At 34.8% G+C, this 26,376-nt stretch overlaps 1 protein-coding gene across 1 annotated transcript; it reads right to left on the reverse strand.

The window, feature by feature from the left end:
- Positions 1–6,523: 6,523 nt before the first annotated feature.
- Positions 6,524–25,982, reverse strand: CLDN16 (claudin 16). The gene is made up of 5 exons (XM_070465888.1): positions 25,854–25,982; positions 13,047–13,149; positions 9,552–9,716; positions 7,308–7,499; positions 6,524–6,657 (listed from the first exon to the last, which is right to left on the reverse strand). Exons 1-5 carry the CDS (start codon positions 25,965–25,967, stop codon positions 6,524–6,526), a joined length of 708 nt encoding a protein of 235 aa, XP_070321989.1. The 5' UTR covers positions 25,968–25,982.
- Between the last annotated feature and the right edge of the window lie 394 nt (positions 25,983–26,376).

Raw genomic sequence — 26,376 nt, forward strand, 5'->3', positions numbered from 1 at the left:
ATTTATATTCTGTATTGTTAAGTTTTGAAAAATCTTACCCATATATAATTTTTCTCTATGTTAACAGACACTCTTTGGGTGAGAGGATAATTGGTGTTTTTATTTGTCTGATGTTTTATTCTTTATTCTTTTCTGTTTTAAACAAATAAAGATTATTTCAATAAAAATTTTAAGTGAAAAATCACCAGATTTTTGAATGGAAACCTAGGGTAACCAATATTGGATTATGTATTATATTGTTTTCCAAATATATCACTGCATATCAGGGGCCAAAATTATTCACCTGAAAGTATTTAGTAGTTCAAAGTTACAGAAACTACTCTAAGGATATAAGAATATATATATTTTTACAAATAATTCCCAGTTTATCTCCTTAAAATGAAATTGGAACTATTCTTTCCAGCATGAGGATGTGGAGATAAAGAAACAAAACCAAAAAGGTAAAAGAATTGATTTGAAAGAAGATTGAAGTGTAATGGAGACTATACGGTAGGAAGATTAATTTGGGAATCAAACTTATCTCTGTGATGGTGAAGTCTGCCTTAATAAGACTTTGCCTCATAGATGATGCTTCAAAGAGGCTGACTATAGAAGGGAAGCCAGGATAGTTACTGGCAGAGTAACACTAGCACCTTATGACCTTGGATTGTATTTCTAATGAGTGCTTTTTAGCAAATTTCTTCATCTTCATTTTCTTTCTTGAAAAGGGGAAAAAATACTATTTTCCTAGGGTTTTCATTTTAAAGTAATTTGTGAATTTTAAAACCATCTTATCCTAGTTATGTTTTGAGGTCATGGAATTACAATCTTTAGCACAAAAGCTGCCCTCTCTTGATTCTATTTCTTTGTACACATTTTTCTCTTTATAAGGAATCATTTCCCTTTTATTTCTTTTCTTTGAAAATGCCTGTCATCTTCCTTTATGCAACTGAAATTTCCCTCTTCTCTGAAGCCTTCCCTGACTCCAAAAGTAGAAGCAGGGGTCACTTTTCCCATGACATTTCATTCACAGCAACATTATGCAATTATTTTATTGTACTCTAAAGTTTCATTTTTTTATGCCTCTGTCCCCTCTATGCCTTAGGCTGCTTGAAAACATAGAGATGGTCTTTCAATAAAACTGCATAAATGCGTGCATGATTAATAGAAGGAACAATTCAATGAACAAATAATTGCATACACTGGACACAAATAAAATATTTAGTTTCTCCAGACTAAGGTATTATCATCATTCATTCACTCATTTATTCACAAATATGCATTAATGGCCTACAATGCATCAGGCACAGTGCCGGAAATACAGCAGTACACAAAGTAGGAAGTGTTTTGCCTTTTCAGAATTTGAAAACTTGCAAGATTGAGATACAGATCAGGAAACCGCACTCATAGTGAAGGGCAATGGGGTAATGAAAGCAGAGCCCTTAGGTGTTGGGGAACCTAGTCTAGTGGAAGTCAGGGAGCCCTCCCTGAAGAAGTGATATATTCCTGGAGACAGGAAGGATGACGGGATAAGAACTGGAAAGGGAAAAGTGGTTCCAGAGCTGAAGCAAGACAAGCATATGGCTTCTGAGGCAGAGGCTGAAGTGCAGTTTGATTGGAGGGTGATAAGATATCATGGCATCTGGTCCCATCTCTTCATGGCAAATAGATGGGGAAACAATGGAAACAGTGAAAGATTTTATTTTGGGGGCTCCAAAATCACTGCAGATGGTGACTGCAGCCATGAAATTAAAAGACGCTTGCTCCTTGGAAGAAAAGTTATGACCAACCTAGACGGCATTTTAAAAGTGGAGACATTACTTTGCTAACAAAGGTCCATCTAACCAAAGCTATGGTTTTTCCAGTAGTCATGTGTGGATGTGAGAGTTGGACTATAAAGAAAGCTGAGCGCTGAAGAATTGATGCTTTTGAACTGTGGTGTTGGAGAAGACTCTTGAGAGTCCCTTGGACTGCAAGGAGATCCAGCCAGTCCACCCTAAAGGAAATCAGTCCTGAATATTCATTGGAAGGACTGATGCTGAGGCTGAAACTCCAATACTTTGGCCACCTGATGTGAAAAATCGACTCATTGGAAAGACCCTGATGCTGGGAAAGATTGAAGGCAGGAGGAGAAGGGGATGACAAAGGATGAGATGGTTGGACGGCATCACCGACTCAATGGACATGAGTTTGAGCAAACCCTGGGAGATGGTGAAAGGCAGGGAAGCCTGGCCTGCTGCAGTCCACGGGGTCACAAAGAGTCAGACATGACTGAGCAACTGAACTGAAGAAAGGGAGAGAGTGCTCAGAGAAGTAGGAGCGGTATCCAAGGACCAAGTTATGGCCGGCCTTTTAAAATCTTGCTAAAATGTTTATTACTTTATCCTAGAAACAATAGGAGGACATGTAAGGTAACATTATTGGATATGTATTTTTTAAAAGCTCCATCTGACTGTGGTGTAAAGCATTGACAGGAGGAAGGGAAAGAGGAAGCTGACACAACCATCAAAGAGAGAAAAGATAATGAACTATATATTGATCATTATAATATCAGCATATCTGAAACTTTTAAAGTTTACAGTACTATAAACAAGGAAATTATATGGTGAAGGACATAATGAAACATCTGTATAGTTGTATTGTCCTATCCCCCTGTGTGGAAATCATCTTTACTGTATCAAGAAAACACAACAGCTAGTTTACAAGAGCCCACACAGACCAAAGGTCTGTATCATTTACAGACAGTAAGCATTTAAGTATCATAATAACAATCACTATTATGGATTAAAGCACATAGAGTTAAGGGTAAATTGTAGGTTGATAATGACACTTAAATACAAACAAATATTGAAAAAACAATATTCATCACTTTTTGAACTATTAAAAAGAAGGGCCATATCTTCTTACCTTTCCAGGAAAGACCTGACTTAATTATTAATGGCCCCTACTTTTACTTTCAAATTGTCCCTGTTTGGATGATAAATTACATACTATCTCACTAATAAACTAACTCTTTATTTTGTATTAGTGAATTGGCAAATGAAGGGGAAGAATTTTAAGCATTTATCCTGCCTTTTCAGGGTAACTCAAAGAAACACCAGGCTTATTTTTCAAAAGAAATTTTACTACAGATGAAGATAGGACAGAATTAGAAAACCATCTTTCTACAAACTGTAAGCAATGTATTGACTCCCATAAAGATTATTAACTTTAAAACTGTTAATTTAAAATTATTATTATGGTTGATCAAGAATAGGATATTTCTGTAATTTATAACATAAAACCACAATAATCACTTGTATTTGTCACTAAAGGAAAAATACATACAACTGAAGAATGGAGGAATCAGATAAGCATCACCCTGATCCAGTGGACAACTTTAGCGTAAAGTCTAAATCAACCAGCTATTAGGTCTCCAAATACACTTCACATCACCTACAGTATGTTTTAGAAACTATTTAACTTCATTTCTTCAAAGCCTTTTGATTTAAATTTCAATTTGCTGGAAAAACAAGGTATAGAAAAACAAGCTAAATAACCACCAAACAGTCCAGAAGAAGGAACAAGCTAGGAAAAACTGTTCAGCTTTTTTTTCTTTTAAGTAAATTAGGGAATGGTGAAAGAAAATGTAGCTTGATTAAAAGAGACTTGAGTGGCATAACAACCAGAGGAAGTGCAAATATTGATTTGAAGAAATCAGTAGTACAGTGCATTTTGAGAAATTTGGGTAAATTTAAACATGGATTGCATGTTAGATAAGATGAAAAGTTATTGCTATGAAAAGACAATGATAATTAATGGAGGAAATTTTTGTTAAAAAGCCACACATATGGAATGCACTCTTAAAAAAGAAATATATTGTCTTTGTACATATATGCATAAACAGAATATCTGGAAGAATGTGCAGATGTTCAATAGGATTTTAGGAGTAGTAATATAGGTAGAGAGCATATGGTCCCACTATATTTTAGCAAGATAAAGTTTTGGTTGTTTGTGCTTTCCAAATTTCCGTTATACAATGCACACAGATAACTTTGTTAATAACAAAATGCTAATTTCAGTTTAAAATGTGATAGTAAAGATTTTATAAATTTTATAAATTTATAAATTTTTATTAAATTTTTTTGTTTATAAATTTTTAATTTTTCCATTTTATAAATTTCATTTTTTCTTATTACAATTAACAGGACATGATTAAATTATAGTGCTCAGATTGAGTGGGCTATTTTAATATTTCAATCTAATAACCAGATATGTATATATTTTGGGCTTATGTTATTTTTTCTTTCCAAGCATGTTCATCTATTATTGTGTCAATTATTGCTTCTTCACAATTTGACATTTGCTTTGCTGTTCACTAGCTGCTTTATTTGGGGATGCTCCATTAAATTACTGTGGACTAGAAATAAAGATTCCCAAGGGAATTTTCAAAAAATTACTAATATTTTTCCTAGGATATGCAAAATGTTTTTATTGAGAAAAAAATTCAAAACAGTCATAGATTTTAATTATTCCCATAATCTTCTGAAATATTTCCTCATAGAAATAAAAACTTTAAGGAGGGAAAAGTTTGTATCTCCAAAATTTAATTAATCATTTAATTAATTTTACCCTGCGTTTTCCCAGAAATATTTCAGGATACTTATTAGAATATACAAAACATGACAGACAATAAATCATAAAATAAATGTGGGAATAAAAAATTTAAATGCCAAGGTTGAGTAAAAAGAACAAAAAATAAATTTTAAAATGCTTAGAATAAAACCCATATAATTAATAAACATAATAATTAATTTTGCTAAATGTCAATTAAACAGTTAATAACATCCATGAAGTAAAAGTGAATCAATCAATCACTCTTAATTCTAAGATTAGACTAGTAATTCTCCTGAGATACTGGTAAAGAGATGCTTGTGAAGTATGAACATCACTGTTTTTTTTCATTTATTTATATTAGTTGGAGGCTAATTACTTTACAGTATTGTAGTGGTTTTTGCCATACATTGACATGAATCAGCCATGGATTTACATGTGTTCCCCATCTTGAACCCCCCTCCCACCTCCTCCCCATCCCATCCCTCTGGGTCATCCTAGTGCACCAGCCCTGAGCACTTGTCTCATGCATCAAACCTGGACTGGCGATCTGTTTCACAATTCATAACATACATGTTTCAGTGCTATTCTCTCAGATCATCATTTTCAATGATATGTAAACAAGATGCTATTATCTTATTTTTACATTATTTAGCTTTTTAAATTGGAAACACTTCTTTTGAAGGCTTCAGAAATTCATAACTGTATTTCCACTTTCCAGAGAACTAATTTTTAGTTTGGTTTTATAATCTATTAAGGTACTGCATGACTATTAATGCTATTCACGTGACTTTCAAGGAAACAGAAAAACTAAGGTTAAATTTTAAGGCTTTAAAAAAACTCTACAGTTTAAAACTTGAAGAATTGTTATATTATGTGTATGAATAAAATGCATTAGCAATATTTCATTGATTTCTTTAAATGTGTATATAACTCTTTTTTTCAAAAAGCACATATTTTGTGAGGAAAATTGACTTTTTTCAGTAGAGAATTGTGAGCCTTTATTGCTTTCAAGCAAAAAAATATTTATTACATTTTATCATATGTTGGCTATTTTGCTGGCTACTGAGGATCCAGTGGTGAGAGGACACCTGAATCAGTGAATTCTAATATGGCACATTCTTGAAAGGCATTTAGATGCCCAATCAATACTAAGTGAACTCCCTGGTTTAGCTATTAACTGCTGTGGTTTAATGTTTGACAATATACAAGCAAACTTAGAGTAGTGATAAAATAATACACAGATCTCTTATGTTGCTCATGAGGAAGAAAGTCAGCACTGACTCTGATATTAATTTGGTATTAATTTAGCATTTGCTTTTGACATTTAGAGCATTGAGAGGGCACCTTTTATCTTTAACTCCCACCAGTGGCTGGTACATGGAGCTGTTCTTTTCTTTTTCTATTTTAACAGAATCAGACCAATGGTAAGCTTTGATATATCGGTTTGAATTTGGAAAAATCATCTTCTTCAGAGTTATCAAATAACTCACTCAGTGGAGAACACAAAAAGTGAGCCAAAAGCCAGGTAAAGAGCTAAGAGCTTGTCAGTCCCTTCAAAGATTAGAATCTCTGGCCTCCTTTGAAAGTTTCTGTCCATTCTTAAAAAGAGTCATTTCATTTTAATACCACCATGTCACTATCTCTAGTAGCAATGTAGAAATCACAACAAATGTTTTTGTATCGCAGCAACCTTATCATCAAATACAGGGGAAGTGTGTGTGTGTGTGTGTGTGAGAGAGAGAGAGAGAGATGATAAAAGAACATGGAAGAAAGTAATAATTGAGAAGGAGAAACAATAAGAGATTCTAATTTTTTGAGTAAGCTGAGCAATTAATTTAGTTGGCCTTGAGGCCTAGATGTCTGTTCCTGGATAGATCTGCTATTTGGTTAATTTGAACTCACTTGATTAGTTAAACAATATATATACACAAGACTGATACATGTCACTTCACACCCTAGTGTCGACAGCATACATTTTGGCAGTCTGTGTTCGAGGTGTCGCATGTGACCAGGGCATGGAAACAGCTGTGGTTGAATAGGCTTTCCTCATGGAATAAGGATAGCTCCTCTCAGGTCCAACATCTGTTTGGAAGAGATAAACGTAGCGATATAAAAATAATTATGGCTCAGTAAATTTTCAAGAAAATATAATTATACATTCTTTCAAAGAGGCAAGAATATAAATATTCTAAGAAGGAATCATCTAAGAACCCTAGAAGAAAATCTAAGGGTTTCAACCTGAAAGTTGTTTTTAGATTTAAAATTCAGCCAAGTAATTTCCCTTTTTTTTTAATGAGAAGAGAAATTTCCTAGTTTTTTTCAGTGACATTTTAGTAACCTAATAGTAACACATTACGTTCTTTAAAAACAAGGATACATTTGATTTGACTCTGCATCTACTTGTCTGTTTAACTCCAGAAAAAAATTTAATCACTTGTGTGATATGAGATATATAAGATAATGAAACATTGAAATAATCATTATCTATTTGGGTATTGGACACAGTTGTAACTGCTTTGCTTTTTTTTTCCCCTTTTCAGCAAATATATCACTAACTGGATAGTAAGGTTCTAGCATTAAAAATCAGTTGTCCTTGAACAACAGAAATTCCTAATGGTAATAGATAAGTATCAAGCTATCAATATTACTTTGGGTTGGTGAGATGTGTTTCCATTAGGTTGGGAGAAATAACACTGGAGGCAAGGAAGTGTGCTATTTTTTTTTGTCCTTACCTTTGAAGAGATATAAACAGCATGTGAGGATAGCACCAGCCAAAAAACAACCCAAAGAACCAGCCATTCCAAGCCAACAGGACCAACCAAATTTATATTGGTTGCCAAGAAATATATTGTGCAAAACCAGAGAAGAACGTTCTACATAAACATCAACAGCATACCAAACAGAGCCAATTATTCCTGGGGCACCTGAAAGAAATGGAAATTGCTAAAAATAATTCAGGTCTTTTCCAAATCTAAATCCAAGAAGATTAAGTTATTCTACCGTATTGTATTTAAGAGTATTCTATCATGTTGTATTTAAGAGTAGTCTATGACTCTCCTGACCCACCACCCAGACCCATGATTGAAGTTACGTCTACTACATAATCAGCACCTGTAATTTTAGTGATTTGGGGTTAAAAACAAATAACTGAAGTAGAAATTGAAAATTTATCTACCACATCCACCATGTAAGAATAGACTAAGAATTTTGTTTATTTCAAATAAAATTTAATCCTCAGAGATTTGTCTTTCTGAAAATTGACTGGTTTTAAATGATGCAACTAAAGTCCTTTCACATGTATAAATTACAGGTATACATTGCATGTCAGGGCTTGGATTGAAGAAAAAATCGTGGGCAGTTGTAGAACAAAAGACTATATGAAAATAGTGTTTCTGGAATCCGTAAGCCCCCAAGAAACTCTCACATTTTTCCTAGTAAGTCTGTGATTTAAAATCACAATTTCATTGCATTCTTTTCACAATTACTTAATGCAACAAGTTTAAGAAGGACCTGATCGTGAACACATAGTAACCTTTAGAATATAGGGCATAAAATATATATTATATATATATATATATATATATATCATACTAATTTCAAATGATTATTCCAAGTCTTTAGTCATCTTGGGTGATTTATTCAGTCATCTCTTTAGCCAATCTGGCAGGAATTTTCTTCATTGACTTATTTTTCTTTAAATTTAGTTCTGATATTTTATAAAAAAAAAATAGTGTAGATTATCTAGTGATGTCTTAAAAAGAATTCTAGAACAAAATTGCATAGCATTAAATGATGTCTAAATTTGCTAAATAAAGCGCATTGTTACATACAAAAGGTTTATGTTTTCACTAAGCTGGATATGGGAATGGATATTTTGAAAAGAAAAAAAAAAAAATAAATTATTGTGACTTTTTGTGCAATTTAGGATCCTTAGGGCCTTGTGTGAAAATATCAGGGAGGTCCCATTTTTGACCATGTGATGGGTAAGACTTTCTGCTATGAGTTTACTCTGCCCACATTGCGATTACAACAACAATTAAGAATGGATACTATTGCTGGGACTCTACCCTAATTTGCAGACCAAGAAAAGGAGACAGATTAATTTAACTGACCTAAAGTCCCACATTACACATATATACATATCTCCAAGTATTTTTGGTTTTAAAATTCTCATCAATTTACCCTTCACGTTTCAGTCAGTTTCCCACTTAAATTTGCTTTGGTGACTGTTAGCTGCTACCAGAAAAGAAGATGGTTTTCACTTTGGAGGGTAAACTTATCAGTTTTCAATCTTCCTACATTTTGGTTTTTTCATAGTGCACTTCCTCCCAATTTGCATTATGATCCAAGAAAGACACTGTGTTCTATTTAGGACGACTAAATTGAAATTAATGACTGACTTCAGGAAAATATCAGTTTTGCTGTTTCACTAATAAACCCCATATAAAGTGCATCTTGATTTATTGTTTTTTAGTCTTGCTTGATTTATGTCTTCAGAAATCCACTTATTCTCTGCTTCAGTGAAGATAAGATCATACTTGTTTATTGTTACAGATATGATCATATGAGTTGGCACATGAGAAAAGTCTAATATAGAACTTGATGCAACTTAGGTCATTGTAAAGAACTGGTGAGGATGTGTACAGGCAAGGTGATGGCAGCTTGGGGATTATTTTAGGATTTAACTTCAAGAATAATCATCAAAATGTTTTTAAAAATTTAAAGCTTTATATACTTTTTAAGTGGTTAAAAATTGTTTGAGGACATCAAAAACCTTGATTGGGGATATTAGCCAAAGATTAATATCTGATTACAAAACTAAGGAAAGCAGGGTTGGTGGATGTGCTCCTTATTCCTTCATTCTAGAAAATCAAGTCACATGCGATCCTAAAATGAACTCCTTCAGAACAACACCCTTCTTCATCCCAAGACCTTAGTTGATTATCTTTATCCCCATCACTAGTCCAGACCAGTACCTGCTATTAGTAATGTGGTTCCAGCAACAAAGCAGATGCGGACTTTGATGTATGGCTCATCAGGGAGGAATTTCACGCAGTCAAGTCCAAGGAGCAGGGTAATAAATCCAAACCCAGCTAGAATATCTGCAGTAATCATCAGCGCCCGAGTTACCACCAGCTTCACTAGAAGATCAGAGCACGTGGTTTCAGCATAATCAGAGGCAGGAGACATGTTAATACATAGAGGTGCACCAAAGAGAAAAACATAACCGTGTTCATCAGCACATGCCCAGTGAACACAATCACACTTTAAATGTGCATGAACTTGAAAATAAATACTTATTTAATTTTTTCATAAAATTCAAAAGTATTATAAGACTACTGACATTAATTGTTTAAACAAACATTATTTGTTTAAGCACTGCTTACTGTGATCTTGTTGGCCTCTTAGCAAAGTGCCTGGCATATGGCGGAGACTAAATAACTATTTCTCTTTTTCCTCCTGTTTTGGAATGAGTCTTATTCACAAGTATTAGCTGAAAGCCGTATTGAAAGTAGAGTATTTCTTCTTCCAAAGATACCCAATAAATATTCATTAAATAACTAATCACTATATTTGTTTGAATTTCTATTGAAAAAGTGTAAATAATTGGTTAGAATTTGATATAGAGGAGAAGAATAAAATACTTCAAGATGTCTCATGCCAATTCAGGTGGGAGCCATCAGAAGATTTTTAGAAGAGAAGGAACTTCTGTTATTAAATAGACTATTTCTGGAAGCCAGAATCATATTTTCTTTTAATTCCCTTATGCTGTAACCATTCCTGGCCAACACTCTGCATTAATCTATCCACCTTGCATTGTCAACTGCACATATTTTAAAGCCATCGCCAATGAGAATATATGGCAGAAAGTCCAGGAAAGAGAAGATCAGGTAAATAGAAGTAGAATAGTAGCAGTCATCTATAATGGGAATATCAACTATGAAAGTTTCCTCAATTGTGAGTCCCAGTGATAGTCAATTAAAACTGGGATAATGTTACCACTAATGGAGGATTAATTATCTGAAGTCAGAACTATTGGTACTTTAGCTGGCTAGTGGAGAGGAGTAATAAAATTTATTGCTTTGATGTTACAGTAATTATGTTTTATTTTCATAGTGATTTGGGGTTTCATTTTATTGAAATAATTTTTTCCCCAATGATGAGATGACTTTAGGACCTACTTAGTTATAGACTGCCTGTAAAAATGTGGCCAATCTTCCTCATTTCAAATATAAAATATTTTCATAATCCATCTAAGAGAGGAAATCAATGCATAAAATCAATCTGTACCTTAATAGGTGAATATTTAAGATATCAAAATGTGATGATATTTTTTAAAATTTAGACTCAAATGTAGGCCAAATCTGAGGTTCATTTTTTTTTCAAAATTGAAGAAAGATTAAAATATGTAACTTGTTAGGTGATAATTTGTATATTTCGACAGCTCTCCTTGATCCTCAAGTGGGTATACACATGTAAGCCGCCTGTTCAGCACTCCAAACCAAGTGGTCCCACACTCTGGAGTATTTCCCTTGAAGTTTTGTAAGTCCCCTTTGAAACTTAGGTCAACAGGGCCAGGATTGCCATCTGGATAGTGTGCCCTGAGATCACTGTGGGCCCTGGTCTTCCCCTGTCTGACCCAGGCTCCCATACAAAGTGTGATTCAGATGCTCCGTAGAACTTGAGGACTCACTCCTATGGTGTCATCCAAGGACCGTATAGCTAGTCCAGTTTCAAGAAGGCAGCTCTGCAAATAGGTTGCTAATGCTGGCCAGTCAGGAATCTCTTTTTGGAGATTGTCTGGGATTTGGCTACCAGAATATTAAATACTCTGATTTGAAGAAGTGAGATGGACTCAGACTAACAGTGTCAACAGAGTCCTAAAAAATGCATCTGAGTCTAAATACCCTAGGTAGACAAGAGCAATGAGAAAGGTGGTCTAATTGTGATTGTATAAAAGATATCAAAGACTAAAAATAAAATCCTACTTTCTTATAGGTAACATCTTAACTTAGAGGATACAGTTCATTAGTTTCTTAGAACACATTTTTATCTCTTTTGTCTTTAAGCGTATTGTAGAATTTTTAAAAAATATTAAGAGATTTTTTAGGATATTATTTAAAAGTAATAGACAAAAATATATCAAGAGGAAAATGTGAAATAGTATAAGCAAAAGATACAGGATGATTTTAAAGTACAAACAGTGGCTTTCTCTGTGTAGTAGGCTTATGAATGATTTTATTTTCTTCTTGCATAAATGTACATAACAATATTTTAAAAGTTGGAAATATTGTAGCTTTCTATTTTCTTCTCAGTTCTAAACATAGCCCTGAATTTCTAGAATAACCTAGTGTTCACATGAACACAAATGTCCATTCCTATTGACCACATCGTGCTTCTTTCTGTGTCGAACTAGGTTAGTGCAAGGAAAAAGAGAAAACATAAAAGGCTTTTTTTTTAACTAAAACAAATAAAATAAAAGCCTTATGAATTATGTCAAACAGTATTCCAGGCACTCAAATCCTAAATGGCAGAGAATGCTGTTTTAAGAGCACAACTCCTTTTAAGTGTTTTTCCCTGGACTGAAATAGCTGTCCAGGGGAAAAGTCACATTCTAAGGGTTTACTTGTCATTTATCTTGAAAAAAGAAGTTGCTATGTTGTACCACCACCCATCATTTTATTCAAAAGAGACTAAAACAAATTTGCTTTAATGATTGCAGCAGTACTTAGCACAACTTGATGTATTAAATAAATAAATAAATAGTATGGAGAAGAGTGGAGAGAAATCAGTAATAAGGCTTTTCAATCTGTGAAATCTCTTTATTCATAGAAACAAGGGCTTTGTTGACACCTAATTATATTTTAAAGCTAAGGGTAGAGAAGATGAAGGAATTGGCTTTTTATATTTTCTAAAAATATGTCACATATCTGAATATTTTTCATTCCCCGATCCCACAGTCTGGGTCTCTGCCTTTCTTTTTGTCTCCCTATCTGCCCCTCTGCCTCGACCCGCTCTCTTTCTTAGCAAATCAGTTATGGAAATATTGTAAGCTTTCTACCTGACCTAAGTTATTGCTAAAAGACTTCTCTGAAATCTTTTCATCTAACCTATCAACTCTAATCGTAAAAATCACTGCCCTTAAAGAATTAATTTCATTTTTTTAAGTGTTCACTATGAGCCTACTGTGTATAAGCACTGTAACAGACTGTTTGTGGGAGAGCAGACCTGAATAAAGTAACAATTTTACCCTAAAGAAATTTATAAATAGATGGGGAAAGATTAAATATGCTAAAAATGCTTCAATTCACATTTCAGAAATAATAAACTAAAATTTTAATTGAAGCATATAAAACTGAACAGAACTTTACTATAGTATAGTAGAAGACAAAAACACATCATGGAAACCTGAGTTCAATTTCCTTTGGTCTCCCTGCCCTGACAAGGAGGGATGTGTAAGGCATACGTACAGGAGTGCTCAGCAAGTATAGAATCATACTCATCACAGGTGCGAATTCCATCAAAAGCATTTGTGACACACTCCCACCAGAGACCTCGGCATTTTGTGCTCACCTAGATGTTGGAGAAGACAACATGTGAAACGGCCAGGCAGACAGACTTCAGTTTATCTTGATCAAAGGAAGAACTTGGCTGTTATGAGACTAATAGCAAAATACAGTGCTTACAAGGGTGATCTGAATTTCATTGACAACAAACACCATATATTCTAGAGTATTTTCTCTTAAACACTAACAATAAGGACTTTTCAACAGAGAGTAAACTTATTTCCTGATTTGGAAGTGGAGGGGGAATAAGTCATGCTGAAAATGGATAAAATCAGAATTAAACATATGCAGATGCCTATGGCTGGTTCCACCATCATGTCAATCTAATCTGGCAGCACTTCATTTCATTTTGCTATGCTGACATTTACTTATTAAAAAAAATCAATATAACAATAGGTGATCACTGTTGACATCTTGAATCTACTAGGAAGGTACATTAATTTTTCTTCATCATGAACATGAATCCCATGAAGAAACATTTATTATATATGAAATTCACAAATTTAAAATAATGGTCAAAGAAAGTTATACAGGAAGACAACAATAAATGAAATATAAAGACCACACAACTTCACCCCTGCTCCACTGACAGACTACAAATGCTTAAGCTATGATGTGGATGTAAACAAACTGAACATTAATTTCATACAACCTGACAGTTGTAAACCACTACTACTTAGAAATGTTGTACAGATGATTCTAAATATCCACTTTAAAGCTAAAAGGTAGCAGTGTCCTGAAACTTCTCATACTTTATAAGCTGTAAGTCAAAACAGATTTCCTAGAATTATAAACATGCCAACAGGAAATGTTTTCAAGTATTCTTGACAGAACTGTTGCATATGGAACAGAGCTAATATGATTGCTTATTCTGATTCAATTACAGATTCACATTATTTTGGCAATCTGGGAATAGTTTAGTAAGATTTAACCAAAAATTATCTTGGAAAATGAAAGCTTAAAATATTCCATAAAGAAAGAATAAATAACAGAGCAGAGTGGGAAGAGAAATGAAAGGCAGGGAGATTATAACTGATGTGGAGAAGAAAGGAATATAGAACATTTTGATTTGCAAAAGAAAATTATATCAGAGAATAACTGTGCTATGAAACTCCCTGCCCCATGTTCTGCTTTGAAGTTGTTTTGTGCAGCAAACAAGATTTCACTGCTGGCTGAAAGTGAAAGCGAAGTCCCTCAGTCGTATCCGACTTTTTGCGACCCCATGGACTGAATCCTGCTAGGCTCCTCATCTACAGGATTCTTCAGGCAAGAGTACTGGAGTGGTTTGCCATTTTCTTCTCCAGGGGATCTTCCTGACACAGGGATTGAAACTGGGTCTCCCACAATGCAAGCAGACTCTTTACTGAAATGACTTAGTACACACATCTGATCTGAGACACCACAGAGACTAAAAATACAGAAAATTCATCTTATGAAATCTATCAGTTTCTGAAGGAGGATATGAACATACAAAGTTATATGAAAAATGAAAGAGTTAGTTGCTAAGTTGTCTGACTCTGCGACTCCATGGACTGTAGCCCGCCAGGCTCCTCTGTCCATGGAATTCTCCAGGCAGGAATACTGGAGTGGGTTGCCATTCCCTTCTCAAGGGCATCTTCCCGACCCAGGGATCAAACTTGGTTCTCCTGCATTGCAGGCGGACTCTACTGTTTGAGCACCAATGAAGCCCAAAATTATATACACATAAAATTTAAACTATAACTGACAAAGCAGACTTTAAATTGACACTCATTACTTGTGTTGTTTCTTTGAGCAAGATCTTACCTTTTTGAGCCTCAAACTCCTTGTCTTTATATGGGAACTAATGCTAGAGTGACTATAAGAACTAAAAATTACAAACATACATAATACAAGTAATTTGCTCAATAAATGATAAAATTGGTAAAGTACTTAAACATCATAATAACCTGAGTTGTGACTTAAGTTGAGCATTACTAATGAACCATATGAAAGTTGAGAAAAGTAGAGGTAATTGGTTGAATGGCAACCCCTGCCCCCAAATGTAACCATGCTCTAATCCCCCAAACCTGTGAACGGGACCTTATTTGGAAAAACAAACTTTGCATATGTAGTTAAATTAAGAGTTTTGAGATAAGGAAACCATCTTCAATTACCAGGGTGGCCCTAAATCTAGTGATAAGTGTCCTTATAAGAGATATACACATGTACACACTGCTATATTCAAAATGAATAACCAACAAGGACCTTTTGTATAGCATATGGAACTCTACTCAATGCTATGTGCCAGCCTAGATAGGAGGAGTGTTTGGGGGAAAAAAGATATATGTATATGTATGGCTGAGTACCTTCCCTCTTCACCTCAGCCTACCAAATATTGTTTATCAGCTATGTTCCAATACAAAATAAAAAGTTTAAAGTCTGAAAAAAAAGAAGAGAAAAGCAGAAGAGAGACAGACAGAGGAGAAGGAGGCCATGTGACCACAGAGACAGACTTCGGAGTGACTCAGCCTCACGTCTCCAAATGCCTAGGTCATCAGAAGCTGGAAGAGGCGAGGAATGCATTTATTCTCTTCTATGATCCTTCAGAGGCTGTGCAGCCCTCCCAACACTTTGACTTCAAACTTCTGGCCTCCAGAACTGCAAAAGAGTAAATTTCTCTTGCGTCAACAAATTGTGGTAATGTGTTATGGAGGCCTGGGGAAATGGATATAGTAGAGACAATTTGTACTAAGCTGTTATAATACAACAGAAAAAAAGCCTTCTCATAGCCTTTTACTCGTTGGAGTCTCAATGAACAGGAACACACTGGGTCTAGTTCATTCCAACTTGAATTAGGTTATGCGGACCTGAAGTCACTATTCTAATAATCAGAGACTGACTAATAATCTCCAATTTCCTGCTAATTCAGCTACTAAAATGAACTAATGAAATCTAATTTAGTCATTCTATGTAAGGTTATTTAGAAAATAAGCTGAGATATATATTTGAGGATACTTATTTTAAGCTAAAAAGTATTTGTTTCTTGCCAAAATAATCCAGTAGTGGTGTCATTTTTCAAGGCTATTGATCATTTACCTGCAATGACCGCATTTAGAAAAGCAATGAGCTCATTAGGGGAAACAAGGAATCCAATTTCATTAGGTATTAATGCTCTAGGGCACAATATTAGATTGTTTGGTATTCACACTCAGTCAAGGTATGTGAGAATAGTGGCTGTAATTAACTAAACTTCTGTGTTAATATAGCACTTACTGGAGACACCCTTAAAGGTGCCTTTGTGCCCAAAAAACAAGGTTAAAAGACTGTAGGTTATTTATCACATTTAGGAAAGCCCTCCTTGCCTAAAATTTAGAGTCTTCACTTATCCTCCTGTTGTATAATGTCTTATTAAGAACTCTCTAAAAGGCAGAAAGATAAGTGAAAGTGTTAGTCACTCAGTCATGTCTGACTCTTTGTGATCTCAGGGACTGTAACCTGCAAGGCTTCTCTGTCCATAGAATGCCCCAGGCAAGAATATTGCAGTGGGTTGCCGTTCCATTCTCCAGGGGCTCTTACTGACCCAGGGATTGACCTTGGGCTTCCTGCATTGCAGGCGGATTCTATACCCTCTGAGGAAGTCAGGTAACTCTATAATCCTTAAAGTCTTAAGAAAAGGTTCTTGCAAAGCAGACTGATGCTTAAAATACTATGGTTAATATTTCTTAAAGTGCAAAAACAAAATTAACTATAATTTTATTTCACAATGTTGTCCAAAATGGACAATTCCAAGTTTAAGCTTTGTCCTTTTAACATGTGATCCATATATTAACAGATAACATATAAAATAAAACTGCCGTAATTTTTATTTTTATTTATTTCAATTTTTATTTTTTTAAATTATAAAAGTATGATAACACATTTACAGAAGACTTGGAAAATACAGAACAAGGTTACATGTGGTTCCACTATATACTACCATTATTTTTTAAGTAGATAAATTAAGATTTTTAGTTGGAGTTTCAATATCAAATTCAAAACTTAACAGAATGAATCTACAGAGAAGTAAAAGGATACAGTAGACCTGAAAAGCACTGTAAACCAATTCAACATAATTAAGATTTATACAATTTTCACACAACAGTAGGATACAAATTCTATTCAAGTCCCCATAGACTGCATGCTAGGAGACACTGGAACATATCTGAGGATATAAAACAAGGTGCAAAAATTCCATGGTGTAAAGGCATTGAAATCATAACAGAGCCTGTTCTCTTATTACTGTGGAATTGTGCTAGAAATTAATATCAAAGATACTCAAAAATAACCCACATATTTTCAAGTGCAATGTGATATTTACCAAGAGAGTTCTTTGACTTAGCCATTGAAAGCCTCCATAAAGTTAGACTGATAAACAACATAGAGGGTGACTGCAAAAAGAAAACATTTGATTTTCTGTAAATAATGTTATCCCTGGTTTGTTTTTCACTTTTTAATTTTATTTTCAAAGAGTTTTTATTTTTATTATTTATTTATTTGGCTGTGACACATCTTTGATCTTTGTTACAGCATGTGGGGTCTAGTTCCCTGGTCAAGGGTCAAACCCATGACCTCTGTGTTAGGAGTGCAGAGCCTTATCCATTGGACCACTAGGGCAGTCCTGATACTTGATGAATTTTTATATCATTTCAATGAATATCTATTGATCCTGAAGTGAGGAGAAATCTGTTTACCCAAGGTGTGACAGTAAAAGTACAAGTCACAAATATGAAGCCAGCATAAATTTCTTAATATTTATTATTTGCCAGCAGTAAAACATAAAGATTTCATAAGAGTTCAGACTTCTGGCCAATCTGGCCACCTGGAATTCCTAGTTCCATGTAGAAACAACTAGCAAGAACTGAGTGGTTCTTCAAATTTCTGCCTATCATTGAAATCTTGCCTCAAAGGTATGTCTTCTTCCATGAGATTCTCCCAGTCTCTCCAGCTGGAGTTAGTGTCTTCTTGGATCCTACAGCAACCTGTCCATATTTCTATAGCATTTATAATGTTGCATTTATCTTTTCATATGCATTTATGTGCATCAGTCTCCCAAGTCTGTCTTTCAGACTGTGTTCATTCATTCAATGTCTGTCCCATGTCAGTCAATCACCTAATGCTGAGGATACAGCAATGACCAAGGTAGGCATGGCACCTTGCTTCAAGGAGCTTACAACCCCTGCTTCTCAGGGTGTAATAGATGCTCAGTAGACATTTACTGAGAGAAAATATTTGTCATTTTTTTTCTAATACATACACATTAACTCTCACTTCAAATTTGCCATGGAAAATGGTTACTGATACACTAGATGTACAATTGATGTTTAATATGTCCTTTCAGCTTGACTGAATAGGGTAGAATAGCCAAAGCCAGGAGTCGAAGAACTATTACTGAAATTAGGAGTTTATGCTGATTGGATGTCAGCCTGGACCCTATATACTCAGTTGGCCCTGGAAAGTATTTACCATGGTGGTAAAGATAAACAGGATACCACATAGACAAGACTTAAGGAAACTAGATTGATGATCTCTCTTCCAGTTGAGTATATAATGGCATAAATTAATTTCTTAATCCTGGGGTTTCTTATTCTAAACTCTTTAGCAGTTTCCCATTAAGGCATCTCTATCCTAGTCTTTGCAAATTTCTCTTTTCTCATCACTCTGTGTTACGAGCAGCAACACACAATTTTGCCTGCATTGTCTTATTTACTACAGTTTTGCATGTGTGTCTTGACTCTATATTTTACATATCTTTTGAGAAGAGAGAAACTTAAAATTCTTTAATTCGGATTTTCATATGTAGTAATTATACACAGAAAGTTGGTAAATATTTTTTCTTGGACCACTATCAAACAAGATTTTTCTTTTTCACTATGCATTATGTTATAAATGCATATGCATTGGGATTTATGTGTAAATATAAAATATAGGAAGAATAATGCATTAGTCAAAAGAAAACTGGAATAAGTCATGAAGATATATTCTTTTAAAAACCACCATAAAATAGAAACTTATAGTTTCACATCACTTTGCCAAACTCATGCTAGTATATTGTAATGTTGAAGATGCAAAGTACTTGTTTCCAGTACTTACTTGAATATATTTGCTAGGATGAAAAAGTTTTAATAATACTATAGTAAACAACATTTTCTAAAACATGAAATATTTTCACTTTGAACAAAAATGGCTTTTCAATTTTTTTATACTAGAGTTCTGAACTTTTAATTTTTATATTTTATTTTCTTTTTCTTACTATTCTAGGGCCTAAAAGAACTCAAGACAGGTATTTATAAGGATGAGGAAGCAAGATTAAAATAAACTTAATAAATGTCATCTTTCCCTTCTACTCCATTTACATACCATGAATTTATTTGCTAAAATATGTTTGGTTAACTCTGCTTACTTAGCTGGGAAGCACTGGCTAAAGGTAAAAATGGCAAGAATGGGACGACGCAAACTTAGTAGGTAAAATATAATGTCTGTGGTCTTCATGATAATATCTAATTTACATATATGGGCTATATAAGTATTTCAATTGTAATATTTATTATTTAATTTAAGCCATAAATATTTCATCTTTTTAGAATGTTTTCCTTATGAAAGTATGGTATCTTAATTTTGCAATAGTTACTATCCAGTGACAGAGATCACAATTTATGTTGAGTGAATTATTATAAAATATTAATTTCCTTTTGTATCTCTCCTTTTCTTCATTTCTTTCCCTCTTTGAAGCACCAGGAAGAAAAGCTATGTTTTCTAGATGAGAATACTGTCTTCACTAATTTTATCATACATCTCAGGGGACAGGATCTTTATTCTTATCTGATTAAAAGGAGGAACCAGATCCACATATTGGAAAAATTTAAATTGCAACAAGATGAAAAGTCTTGCCAAAGAAAAAATAATGATCTTTCTATAGAGATACTTCTTGTTCAATGTGAGATTTCCAAATAGTACTTCATATTTTATTCCATTTATTTATTCATTCTTTTAGTAAGTGTGGCAAGTATCATAGTAGGTATCCATTCAGTTTATATTAACAAATACCTCCTAAGTTCCCATTATTTAGAAGGGGGTGCTAGGAACTGTAGGAGACAATGAGGCGAATTAAAGAGCATTTGTAGCCTCAAATGTCTGCTGAAGGAATTGGAAATCAGTTAAAAAGTACAACTAGTATAGAAATAATCAGAGTATATGCTAGTTATAATAATTTAAATATTTATTTTATATCTGAAAGAATTGTAGCATCATTAATGCTTGTCTTATGTCTGAAAATTTTCTTATGTCTGAAAGAATTGTAGAATCATCAATACAAATGGAAATCCCAGGGGAAAATCTGGTTATGAAAATAAAACGAATCCAAATGTGGATTACCTTTTATTTGAGGTAATAAAATTTTAATCATAGCATTGCTTGGTATAAGGCAGATTTTCTCAGTAAATAACTAACAAAAGTTGAACTTAAAAATGAGAAAAAAAAAACTTGTGAAAACATCTTTTTTTTTTTTTGATAATTGAGAGACCAGTAACTTTGTAGAGAAGCTACTTTTCAATTTCACTATGGGTAACAAAGAATTATATATAATATAATTAACATATTAATAATGTTATTAATTCATAATTTATTTTCTGTTAAAATGCATTTAATAGAATACTTATGCTATTTTGTATTTATTCTCTGCCTTATTCTCCTAGTTAGACAAAAAGGGTACAATCATAGGAACTAAAATGGAAAAACCAACAGCTCAGAGAAATAAACAGAATTTGTCCAAGAGAATCAATAGAGAAAATAGGAACAGGACTTAAATCTCATATTTTTCCCTTCAGTGAACATTCTACAAAATGTCATCTCCTCCTCCAGAGCAAAAACAAAGCAATAAACTGCAAATAGACAATATTGTATCTAACATTTATTGACTGATTTATATTTGCCTGGTACTGTGGTAAATACTTTAGATACATAGGCTCATTTAACCCTCACAAAACACTTATGATGTGCATATCATTATTCTCCCTTTATAGGAGAGGAAATATGGTTTTAGAAAAACTTAAACGTTTGTCCAAATACACAGTTATTGCCTGGCAGGTTGGGATTTCATCTCAGGTCCTTCTAACTTCAAGTGCAACCTGTAAGCATCCACACTACAAAGCACTACCTTTCTGGCCCCCACAAGGTGCTGTGCAACAATCTAAGTGAAAAAGAAATTTCATGGTGTAGGAATATTTTTGCTTAATAACTTTTGCACAAAGATTAATTTTCCTCCATTTAAGCTCTAGGTGAATGATTCCATCCTTCCTTTCATTGTCCCAAAACAGGAAAGTGGATTTCAAATTTTAGTTCTCCTTGTGCATCAGCCTTGCAATCAATTATCAATCCCACCAATTCAAGTTCTTTAGCTTCCCATATCTTCACATCTTTTAATGCTTGTTGTTGCACTAGTTTAGATTATCAATGTTTTCCTCCTGTTCTATGGCAAAAGCTTCCTAATTGCTCTCCCTGTGATTCATTTTACCCTTTCTAATCCCCACATTAACCAGAATGATGGATTTTTCTAAAACATATATATTTATATATGTTTTCTTAGAGTGAACCACTCTTGTCTATGATATAAGATCTATGGTCGTGGTTTAGATCAGTCGTGTCTGACCCTTGCAACCCCGTGGACTGCAGACTGCCAGCCTCCTCTGTCCATGGGATATCCCAAGCATGAATACTGGAAGGGGTTGCCATTTCCTTCTCCAGGGGATCTTTCCAACCCAGAAATCAAGCCTGGCTTGGGTTTCTTGCATCGCAGGTGGATTCTTTACCAGCTGAGATAAGGGAAGGCCCCATATAAGGTCTACATTTTATGTGAAGACAAATCCCTTGATGATCCAGCACCTATATTCTTTCCCTACACTGGAAACTCTTGCCATGCTGAAATATGTCCAAAGCCGCTAACATACAGCATTCTCATACCTAGATCTCTGCCTATATCATATCCTGTGCTGGCAATACTGTCTTCTTTTTCTGGCCCTTTCACCTGTTCCTCTAGTCTGGTTTGGATACTTCTTCTGAGTAGCCGTCACTGATTATTCATGACTGAGTGAGCTGGCCACTCAGAGGTACCTGTAATCACAGTGCTGGCCATAGCATACTGTGTCTATGAGCTCACCTTTTTGTCTCTCCCAATACTCTGGGAGAAACGTAAGGAAGATCCAAGACTCATCCTCTTTCATAATGTGTACCCACTACAGTATCAGGTAGACAAAGAGCATTCGTGGAATGATAGATGATAGAAAAGAAAAAAGGGGAGCACAAATAGAGGGATAAAGAGACCAAGGAGAAGAGGAGGGGAGAAGAAAAAAGAAGAAAAGGGAAGTAGAGCATGATGTTTTTAAAAGAGAGGAAAAAAGAGAAGGGGAGAAGGAAATGAGAGGAGAAAGAAAGAGGAAGAAGGGGGGGAAGAATAGAAAGGAGAAAAAAATAAGGATGGAAGGAGAGTGGGAAACAAGAAGAAAGAACATATGAAGCTACAGAAAAATGAAGACTATCAACACTAGATTTCCTAGTGGAAATTTCTGGGGAGGCTGTAGATGCCATTGGTCCTCCTATGTTGGCTGGCCATCTCTCTGGAAGCCATAGTCATGTCTCTAGACAGAGTCATAGCCAAGGAATTCTGATGTTGAAGAATATAAGACTGAAAAGGGCCTTAAAACAACCGAGTTTGACTTCATGTTTATAATTGAGGAAACTGGGCCCAAGACACGAGCTGTGACTTGCTCAGGAGAAGACAGTTAAGATGCAAACACAGGCTACAATAATCTCCAAACCCAAGGTCTAGTCACACAGCGGTGTTTCCAGGACACATGTGACCCAGGAGTGACAGGAGGAGCAGCATTATGGCTCAGGACCCCTGCGGCCTGACTTGGGGCTGTGCACGACACGATCCCATGTGCTCTTTTTCCTCATGTTTTTATTTCTTTATTTTTCATATTGGAGTACCGTTGATTCACAGTGTTATGCTGGCTTCAGGAATATAGCACAGTGATTCAGTCATACACACACATGCATCTATTCTTTTTCTTAACTCAAAGAACTTTTCTCTTCAGGGCAGATGTAAATAAGACAAAATACTATTTTGTTGTATTTTGAATATTCTCTAGTAAGGCAAAAGGGTGTTTGAGCTTTATCTGCCTCCTGCTCCCTGTTACTCACATTTATTCTGTATTTTTTTCTATTTGTCCTCTCTCGGAAAACCTCTGGGGCCCTTTCTACTCTTTGAAATCCTTTTGGATCTTTTTGAAGCTTTGTTCAATGGCTTTTACTCCCTGAGGCTTGTTTCAATGTCCCTGACAGGAACGAATCGCCTATCTTCTTTGTTCCATTTGGTACTTCATTTCTTTCTCAATATGAATTGGCCTATGCCCTTTATTATCGTTTCATGGTATCTTTGTTCCTGTCTAAGTGTACACTCATGAAAGGCAGGACCTGCTCTTGTTTTATCTTTGCCTCCCCTAGTAGGATTAGCAGAGCACGTTTTACATGACATACATTTCATGTTTGTTATGTTATCCTGAACTATAGAATCCATTTTCCCACTCTGATGTCTTCATCACAATAAAAGATTAACAAAGTTAAAAATGCATTATATCCCTTTTTGTTTAAATTTTCTGTGGCTATGCTTTTATTTTTTTAAAAAGCACTTTTATTGTGTCAACTTTTTTCCAATAGTTGTTTAAAGTGAGTTGTTAACATGGACCAATTTTATATATATATATATATATATATATATCCACGAGAAGGAAGCAAAGAGGGAGAACAGTATAATTGTGTCAGTGAGTATCATATCTTGACATTTAAAGATAATATTATGACTTTATATGTTGCCAAATGAAAGAGCAATTATTATGAGAGATCCACAAAATATTGACAAATAGACTGCTGGAGAGAATTTTTAAAGGTTCTTTTAATGGGGAGGCTTCTTGGGGAGTATTTATTATGATACATTTCAGGTACAGGAAATATGAAAAAAGCTAGGAACTACTAACTATAGCCCAAGGTTCGCAAGGATTTACTGGAGGTGAGTAAACTGGACTGCTCATTCCATTCATTTTCACTAGAAGTGTTCTTGCACAGAAGAGATGGCAAATTGTTTGTATGTACTGAGATGAAATCAAGGAGACACTTTAAGTGCTAGGACTTTCAATCTATCTCAGCAAGGTCTGACCCTTTTAATATTTTTATTTCTTATCAAGTGAAGTTAGCAGTTCCATCAGCTTAAGAAGAAAGATTTTCAAATTGATTAGAAAATATTTTAAGAATGCTTTTAGATGTGATTTTGCATATTTTTAAAAAGGTAATTTTAAGTGTGCTCAAGTCCAGCATATTTTTGTATTCATCACCCGAGTACTGACAGTCCATATTCTAGCAAGCTAATGGTAGCAGAATGTTTCTATATGCACTTTCTGAGTACTGTTAAAAGGACAGTTTTTTATTTCATTCACCAGTTATGTGCATGGTCAGATAATGCACCCTGGACTAATATATAACAGACATCCTTTATAATATTTCAATTCTATCACAATTTTCAGAAATATAATTTTCAAGTGCTAGCTAAAGAAATACTTAAAACTCTATTGGCTTTGAAGTGCCATGTAGGAGTCAGGGGAAATATAAAAAGAAAGAAAAAATAAAACAGAAACATAAATATACACAGAAAAACAGAAAGATTATGACTTTCCATCTGAAACTCCAACAAAATTAGTAGAAAAAAAATATAAAAAACTTGCCCTCGGGTATCTTTCTTAAACTTCATAAAGTTATAGCATTTGTTAGAGTAAATTGTTCTCTTCAGGATGTACACAGGAGAACATAGTGGCTTGCTATATATTCTGTATTTGAGTTCCTGATATAGTTTCTTTTCCTTACCTACTCTTTTTGAGGTCTTGCTAATGAATAGTTGCTGATTCTAAAGAACTTATTTTTACCTCTTTCAGATTCTTATAGCCACTGAAAAAAATTCTAAATTTCAAAATTATTTCATTCAGAACTTCTCTAGTGACAAAAATAAAATTTTCAGATGTGAACTGCTCACTCATCTCTTGGACAAACATTAGGTTCCCAATATTAACTCATTTTTAAAAGAGAGTTTCTTGAGTCCACATCTGTCCCACTTTGGGACATACTGCAAAGATTTGGTTTCACACAGAATTTTTTATCCTGTTTGGAAACTCCTTAAAAGGACATTTTTCCATTACACAGTAATTGGGTAGATTTTATGACTTGAGTTTAATCACTTGATCAACTTTTAGATGATCATTTCTTCAGAAGGTCTGAAGGTCACATTACCCTTAATGCTATATTCAAGATTAGCAAATTTCTATTTGTGAGAAAGGATGTTACTGGAAAGTTATTCAATTGGGTATACACAGCAGTGGAAGAGGTGTTTCTGGAAAGCTTATATAATTACACTTGTATGAGTTTACCTTTATGAAGAAAGGGGGGTTATCCAGTTACCTCATCTGTAAAATGGGATAACAATATCTACCCCATAGATGAGCTGTGTGTATTAAATAAGTTAATAATGTAAAGACTCAGTAAGTAGCAAGTAAGGAATAAGTCTATCCACTTTGGCTAGTACTACGATCACTAGTCCTAGAATGTAATGCGACAGGGGACTTAGAGAAAAGTCAGATGGACTTGGGTCAGTAAAAGAATCTATTGACTTCTTACCTCCAAGGAGTCATCTGCATTCACCATCCAACAGTCTGTCCAGGTGGCCACAACCAAGAACCCAGCGGAGAAAAATGCAAAGAAGCAGGCAACATACTGAAGAAGATCCCTCATCTTAGTGAGCAGACTGTCTGGAAAGGGCACATGGGAAGCTGCCAGCCCTGGGCCCATGCAGGCGGCTGGGATGCTGTCAGTCTCCTGCGCTTCTGGTTCCTGGGGATGTCGAAAATACTGCTGTTGAGGTGTCTTAACAAACAGGCTGTAATCCACAGAGGGGTCTTGGAGGTCATTATCTGCAGCAACCAGCCTCCAATCAGAAGCCAGGTCAGTGAAAGGACTGAGCGTGTTTTGGGTGGGGGAGAAAAAGAGCCCTGTTCATGGTTTCTGCCCAGACCGTGGGCTAATGGGACACGATGGTCACAAGAAGCACGTGCTGGCCCCAAGATGGAGAGAAGGAAGAAGGGTTACACCCCATGCTGACGCCTGTAAACTGATCTTTCTCAGGCCCTCCAGGGAAAGTGAG

Source organism: Odocoileus virginianus, chromosome 4 (genome assembly GCF_023699985.2).
Source record: "Odocoileus virginianus isolate 20LAN1187 ecotype Illinois chromosome 4, Ovbor_1.2, whole genome shotgun sequence".
Taxonomy (NCBI): domain Eukaryota; kingdom Metazoa; phylum Chordata; class Mammalia; order Artiodactyla; family Cervidae; genus Odocoileus; species Odocoileus virginianus.